The 8,364-nt window shown below is 40.7% G+C and overlaps 1 protein-coding gene across 1 annotated transcript in view; it reads right to left on the bottom strand.

The window, feature by feature from the left end:
• Positions 1-8,364, bottom strand: part of slc6a20 (solute carrier family 6 member 20) — an 82,805-nt gene that overhangs the window by 54,500 nt on the left and 19,941 nt on the right. The window contains exon 2 of the mRNA XM_020620672.1: positions 479-619. Within this exon, the coding sequence (XP_020476328.1) occupies positions 479-619 (141 nt within the window). The remainder of the gene's footprint in view (positions 1-478; positions 620-8,364) is intronic.

Here is an 8,364-nt window from a genome sequence, read left to right as displayed (position 1 = left end):
CCCCCCCCAAAAAAAAATGTTATAGAAACCTTATGAAAACCTTCCCAATAAAAATATAGGGAAATGGTTTGAGAACATTTGGTCAGAAAAACATTGTGTACAAACATTATTATTATTATACCCACCAAAAGAATGTTGTAGGAATTAAAAACTAAAAACCTTATGGCAACAATGGGTTAAAACATTCCAAGAATGTTTTATTTGGAATTTTCCAAGAACGTTACTTTGAAATGTTCTTACACCCACAATATGAACGTTCTAGGAACTTTTAAAAAACTTGCCGCTGAAAACATCACTGGAACGTTCTAAGATAAACAAACTGGAACGTAAGTGGAGTGTTCTTGGAACAAAAAATTCCTAGTTGGGCCCCCAGCCTCACAAAATTCAACATCTTTTCTTTCACTATAAAGGCAAACAGTTTGTCTCACTACTACTTTACTATTTAACTCTACTACTACTCAGTTCAGTCAACACTTACCCACGCCTCCCAAATAAGGGCTGATGGCAGTCCAAGCTCCAATGCTTCCTAGACGCATCCTCTGACCAATGGCAAGCTCTAAATAGAATAAGGGCATACCCTCCAGAAACAGCATGAGAAGATATGGAATCAAGAATCCCCCTGTAGATGAAAAGATAGCTGTACTTACAACTCAGAAAAAACTGACAAAACAACAAAAGGCATTATGTGGGTTGCTAATATAATATTTGGATTTTATAAGCTTTAGTTACTCTCATGATTTTTGTAGAAAGAAATTCTTGATAAAATGATATAGTGCTATGTTATGTATTTGCAAAACTGTTCAAATGTTTAATCTGTTTGACCTTTGTAAAAGGACCCGTGCACATGAAATGCTGTGTGTAAGTAGGTGTCTAAGTGCAGAGACTCAGAACAACAGGAAGCCGTGCAGATACATTAGAAAATGAATTTTAGTATCATATGCATTATAATAGTATCATATGCCTTATAATCTACTTTTGTTTTAACCAGTTCACTTGTCTTTAAGAATATAGGAGACATGTGTAAGGCTGTAAGAGTAGACAGGAAACCACATACAGGAAGTAGACCGCGGTTGCATAGCAACGCTCAAGGTGCTTCCTCTAAAACTGTCTATTGAAAGGTCAGGATGTGTTCTGAGAATGTCACAGACCAAAATCTGCCTGGCGACAAGATCACCAAATGAGGGGTCAGAACGAGGTCAAGAAACCAACCAAGGAACGAGGATGAAGGACAACGCGGATGACGTCAGATCATTTGCATGACTCTTATTATAAATTATCTATGCAGAGGAAACTCGTGGTTCCGGCTTCCTGCAGCAGCTATGCATTGACTTCTCTGTGTGATAGGGCTTCAGATAGAGATGGAATCCAGAGCTCTGTATTGCTTGTCTTGAATATTTTTTCTTCATCAAGGTTGTAATAAATATTTTAAAGGTTCTTCTGACTTCGACTCTTCCTCAGAAATGAACATGCAGGACGCTTAGGTCCTACATTTTCCTTTCTTATATATATTACAGCTGTATTGATAATTGTCAAGAACTGCTGAGTAGGAACTGTCTGCTAGAACTTTGTGGAGACATAATGTCTGCATCTTTAATTAACCAGATGGCCTGTTTTGCATCTTCACATAGGCCTGCTTAGCATTTTACAAGTTCTGCTTTGTCATATAATATTTTGCAGAGACAGGGGGTCTACAACTTCAAATCATCTCTTGGCCTGTTTAGCATTTTCACAAGGTCTGCTTTGTCCTGTAATAGCCTAGACAGACAGGGTGTCTGCAGCCGCGGACAACCAATTGTCCAGTATTCATTGTTAGCTACCGCCTGATATCACAACACTCACACACCTGGCTTCTAGCACATTCCAGTAAGCTGATATGGGCAGAGGCTGGCCTGCTCACGCCAAGGGCCAATAGAATTAGAATGCATGTAAAGTCCAACCTCTGTATGGGGCGGTCTCCGCCCAAGAAGATAAATGTGACCACAGATGATAGCTTGGGGCTCTTTGATGACAGGGTTCCTGTGAAAGCTCTGTTTTTCTAAGCCCAGCGCTGTATAGCTTTACATGTGACCAGACTGTGAATAAATCTCCACTGATTTTATACAGTCCTCTTCTGTTTTCTGTTCTCAGGCTTTCCATTAAAGAACTGGGTCTAACACTAACAGTCATGACTCCTTTCATGACGTGGAGTCATGACTGTAACAGGAAATAGGGAGTAAATAATGTGTCATGTAGGTTCTCTCACAAGGTTTTACAGATTCTACACAGTTTATCTGGTACAACCCCAGCCATCAGGCATTATAACTCCAAGAACAGAGTTGCAAGCCCCAGAATAAAGTTGTCAACACCAACACCACCTAGGAGTGATCAGAATGAGAAACTGGGTTCACCTCTAGTTACAAAAAGCTGAAGCTAGAATTGAATCACTGAGGCCCTACTAGGAGTCCAGAATCCCTTTGTAGCAAACCGGAGAAGATATTGAAAATTATCTCCTATAATTTGAATACATTGCCAAAATATGGAGATGGCCAGAATATGAGTGGGCACGTAACTCATTCCATTAATGTCCATGAAGGTGCTGGATGCTATACAGCCATGGACGAGCACAGAGCTCATTGTTATCTTGATTTGAAGGCAGCTTCTGTGTGTTCCCATGCAAAGCTAAAATCACAGGCATTTGTTATGCACCTTTACAAAAGGATGGGCTCACTGAAGTAGAGACAATGACCTATAGAATGATGTCTGGACAAATAAATGGACAATGAATTAAAGCATTAGACACAGGCGATGCTTTGTGGCTATGAACAATGTGGACTACTACTTGCATCTCTGCTGTTTGTCGATTATATAGTTTTGTTGGCTTCATCAGACCATGATTACCAGCATGCAGTGGGGCGGTTTGCAGCTGAGTGTGAAGCAGCAAAGATTGTTAGCACCTCCAAGTCTGTGGCCATGGTGCTCTACCTTAAACCAGTGGACTGCTCACTCTGGGTTGGGAGTGAGTTGCTGCCCCAAGTAAAGGAGTTTAAGTATCTCTGGGTCTTGTTCATGAGTGAGGGTAAACTTGAGCGTGAAACTGACAGGTGAATAGGAGCAACATCAGCAGTAATGCAGACATTGTGGTGAAGAAAGAGCTGGGCTGAGCTGAAAAGCAAAGCTCTCAATTTACTAGTCAGTCTATGCTCCACCCTTCATCTATGGTCATGAATTGTAGGTAGTGAACGAAAGAATAAAATGGCAAATACAGTACAAGCGGCCAAAATCAGTTTTCTTCGTAGGGTGGCCGGACTTTCCCTTGGAGATAGGGTGTGGCGTTTGGACATCCAGAAAATACTCAAGAGTAGAACTTCTGTTCCTTCACATTATAAGGAGCCAGTTGAGGTGGTTCCGGCATCTTATGAGGATGCCTTCAGGGTGCCTCCGTTTGGAGGTGTTAGGTATTTTTAGTCAGATAGACATTGGTTAGGTACTTTATGTATTAGAAATGTTTAGTGGCGTCAGGATGTCTAGTTTAGGCTGTTAAATGCTTAGTCATGCTCATGAGTTTTTGCAGGTTGCATATGGTCAAGGATAACTAGATAGAAAGTTGATGACTGTTATAAGACAGGATGATGATTATTATTATTATGATGTGTTTAACCATAATCGTAATCATAATATTTTCTTATGTTTAATGTCATGACATGTCACCAGATGTCATGTCAGAATGTTTTTAGATACACACCACTTAATCAACAGACACACACACATTGATTTTCTTCATGTTTTGACTACTGCTGTGGTCAGCTGCAAAGCTGGCACCAAAGACGTCACGGCTTGACGTTTCTGTGTAGAATGGGGCTAGCCCAACCGAAGAGATAAATGTACAGGCCTGGTTTGGTTCAGGGTCTTTCATCCTTCAGCTGCCTGCGTGCATGTTGGAGGTGCAAGATACCTGAGCGTGTAATGTTAATTTTTACCTGTGTTCATTGAATAAATCAGCACTGTTTTGAAGCTACTTGGACTGCCTTGTCTCTCAGAGTTAGCATGGCTAAAAGAATCGGAAGACTACAGAGGTCTTCCTGGCACATCCAACTGGTAGAAGACCCCAGGGCAGACCCAGAACACGCTAGAGAGATTAGAGGGATGTCTGGACTACCTTGCTGAACCTGCTGCAACTGCGACCCAATTCCTGATAAGCAGATGATAATGGATGGATGGACTATGGGAGGTCTTTAATAGCATGGAATATTGATGAACAAGTAGTAGTAGTATTTGATTATATTAATTTCTGTGTAGAATCTGTAATACCAACTAAGACCTTTAAAGTATGTTCTAATGATAAGCCTTGGGTGTCTAAGAAACTAAAGGATCTCATAATACAAAACAATAAAGCAGATTCTGATTCTAAAGCTCAGAAATCAGGATGAAGCAGCAAGAAGGGACATTCAAAGACAGATTAAAAGACAAATACAGCTGGACAAATATACTTCCAAGCAAAAGATAATTGCTATTATGGTGGCTGGTAAGCCTAGGGAGTAAAGGCAAGGGATTAAAGCCATGATAAATGTCCCACATAAGGGCAGAGGAAAGTCTACTCTTGCTCTGCATGGTAGCAACAGATTGGAGAAGGCAAATCAGCTCAGTACTTTTTTCTGTCATTTTGAGAATGGTGATAGTGTGGAGGCTGCTGTCGCAATCCCTCCCATTTCCATATCATATCAAGGAATCAGATGTCTTTCACCATTTTAGAGGTTGCAATCCATGGAAAAGCTCCAGGTCCAGATAATATCTGGAAAAATATTTTAAGGCACTGTGCGGAACAGTTAAGAACCATATTTATTGGCATGTTTAGGACTTCCATAAACCTCTCTAAAAAGGTCAGACATTTCTTGTAGTTGGCAACAAGGTTTGCACACATCTCAGGGGGGATTTTGGCCCACTTCTCTTTGCAGATCCTCTCCAAGTCATTAATGTTTTGTGGCTGATGTTTGGCAACTCGAACCTTCAGCTCCCTCCACAGATTTTCTATGGGATTAAGGTCTGGAGACTGACTAGGCCACTCCATGACCTTAATATGCTTCTTCTTGAGGCAATCCTTTGTTGCCTTGGCTGTGTGTTTTGGATCATTGTCATGCTGGAATACCCAACCACGACCCACTTTCAATGCCCTGGCAATTATATTAGAAAACACGTACATAAGTTTGAGACCTTTAAGAGCTCCGGTTTAGATGAATGCCTTCAGCTTCCACCACATACGGAGAAATTAATCTCTTGAATCTACTCAAGCCTGATGTCTCTGAGTCCAGCAAGCACCTCTCCAATAAAGTCTAAATGGGAGCAGGAAATGGGTAATAAAATTTCAGATACATATTGGGAGACAAGCCTGGAAAATATCTATAGGTGCTCTTATAATGCGAGGTATATTTTAATCCAATTTAAGATTCTGCACCGCCTTCATTTCTCTAAAGAACAATTACACAAAATCTATCCTGAGGTATTTCCCATATGTGATAAGTGTTCCTCTGCAGAAGATACGTTAAGCCACAGTTTTGCTCTATGTCCCCAAGTTCAAAAATATTGGATTGATATTTTCGATTTGATATCCAAAATTCTCCATATACAGCTGAAACTTGAACCTTTGCTGATCATTCTAGGAATGTCTGAAGTTGCTGTATCTTTGACCAGACCGCAGCAGTGCTTCCTCTCTTATTGTATTATCATTGCGAAAAAGTTACTTCTTATGTACTGGAAGAAAAAAGACACACCTTTAAAGTTGTGGCTTAGTAATCTTACAAATACACTTTGCCTTGAAAGAATGAGGTACACTCTCTCAGACAGACTTCCCTTTTCCAATAAAATCTGGATGCCTCTTTCCAATTTTCTTACATCTACAGTTAACTAATCAGACTTGTATGTGGCAACTGGGGGCGTGGGGGGGGATGGATATGTTTTGCTTCACGAAGTTCTATTGTTTTATTTTTGTTACTTGTAGAATTGAAAATAGAGCAAGAAAAGATTTCTTTATGCTTCATGCTTGTACAATCTAAACCTTGCTCAATAAAAACTTGATGGAAAATCAATGCCCTGACTGAGGGAAGGAGGTGCTCACCCAAGATTTGACGGTACATGGCCCCATCCATCCTCCCTTTGATGCGGTGCAATTGTCCTGTCCCCTTGGCAGAAAAACACCCCCAAAGCATAATGTTTCCACCTCCATATTTGACGGTAGGTACGGTGATTTTGGAGTCACAGGCAGCATTCCTCCTCCTCCAAACACGGCGAGTTGAGTTGATGCCAAAGAGCTCGATTTTGGTCTCATCTGACCACAACACTTTCACAACATGACCCATGTGGCCCTTGGACCCAAAAAGAACAATTTTACTCTCATCAGTCCACAAAATGTTCCTCCATTTCTCTTTAGGCCAGTTGATGTGTTCTTTGGCAAATTGTAACCTCTTCTGCACGTGCCATTTTTTTAACAGAGGGACTTTGCGGGGGATTCTTGAAAATAGATTAGCTTCACACAGACGGCTTCTAACTGTCACAGTACTTACAGGTAACTCCAGACTGTCTTTGATCATCCTGGAGCTGATCATTGGCTGGGCCTTTGCCATTCTGGTTATTCTTCGATCCATTTTGATGGTTGTCTTCCGTTTTCTTCCACGTCTCTCTGGTTTTGCTCTCCATTTTAAGGCATTGGAGATCATTTTAGCTGAACAGCCTATAATTTTTTGCACCTCTTTATAGGTTTTCCCCTCTCCAATCAACTTTTTAATCAAAGTACGCTGTTCTTCTGAACAATGTCTTGAACGACCCATTTTCCTCAGGCTTTCAAATGCATGTTCAACAAGTGCTGGCTTCATCCTTAAATAGGGGCCACCTAATTCACACCTGTTATTTCACAAAATTGATGACCTCACTGATTGAATGCCACACTGCTATTTTTTTAAACACACCCCTTTCAACTAATTGCCCAATTGCACAGCCTTAAGAGCGTGCATATCATGAATGCTGGGTCTTGTTTGCTTTCTGAGAATCTACTGCACCTACTGGTAACTTGTTTGCCATGTAGCAATAAAAAATATACTAAAAACCTGGATTATTCTGGTTAGTCACATTGTACTGCTATTATTTTGAACAATACTGTAACTTACAACTACATGACTGCATCACTAAACTAATAACTGAGTGAATTGTGAGAATATAAGTGATGGAGACAAAATGTAAAGACATGATATAGTGACAGGTATAAGTGTTGTACAAATGGGAATGTGATGGTCAAAACCAGAAAAGTTCTGAATGGATTCAGGTGAAATTTAACAGACCTAGTAATGTACAGACTGATATATTATGAGAGTGTTTTAGTGCTTGCCCATGCAGATATTGCACCAATCAAACAACCAGCTGGTACTCTGGCTTCCTCCCACAGCTCAAAAACGTGTGGTTAAGGTTGTCTTGCAACTCTAAATTGCCCATAGTGTGGGTGTGTGGTTGTCTGTCTACATGTCAGCCCTGTGATAGACTGGAGACCTGTGCAGGGTGGACACCGCCTCTCGCCCAATGTCAGCTGGGATTGGCTCCAGCCCCAACTCAACTCAACTTTATTTATAGAGCACTTCAACACAGCCAAAGCCAAACAAAGTGCTTAACATAAGATTCAATTTAAAACATATAAACATGTGAACAACTACATTAATAAGAATTAAACAACAATAAAATAAAATAAATGAACCAAGATAGCAAAATAACAAAATACTATCCAAAACCAAAACTCAGCCCAAACAGAGTCTCATGCCATATCAAACGCCAAGGCATACAAATGGGTCTTCAAGTAAGTTTTAAAAATGGCAAACGAGGGGGCCTGCCTAATGTAAAGAGGCAGCGCATTCCATAGTTTAGGAGCCAGACGGAAAACGCTCTGTCCCCTCTAAGTTTATGCCTAGCCCTTGGTACCCCCAGCAGGAGCTGGTCAGCTGATCTGAGGCACCGAGAGGGACTGTAAGGAAATAAAAGCTCAACAAGGTACAGTGGTGCAAGACCATTTAAAGACTTAAAAACAAATAAAAGAATCTTAAAATGAATCCTAAAGGACACCGGGAGCAAGTGAAGGGATGCCAAAATAGGGGTTATATGCTCCCTTTTACACACTCCAACCAAAAGACGGGCAGCTGCATTCTGAACCAATTGGAGACGAGTAAGTGACGACTGGCTGACTTCAACATACAGTACGTTACAGTAATCCAAACGTGATGTAATAAATGCATGGATTACTGTTTCAAAATGCTGGCGTGCAAGAAAAGGCTTTACCTTCACTATCTGCCTAAGGTGGAAAAAACTAGATTTCACAACCGCATTAATTTGGCGATCAAATTTCAGACCAGAATC

This window comes from Monopterus albus, unplaced genomic scaffold, assembly GCF_001952655.1.
Source record: "Monopterus albus unplaced genomic scaffold, M_albus_1.0 scaffold245.1, whole genome shotgun sequence".
Lineage (NCBI taxonomy): Eukaryota > Metazoa > Chordata > Actinopteri > Synbranchiformes > Synbranchidae > Monopterus > Monopterus albus.
Note: the sequence above shows the minus strand (reverse complement) of the source record. Positions and strands in the feature narration are given on the sequence as shown.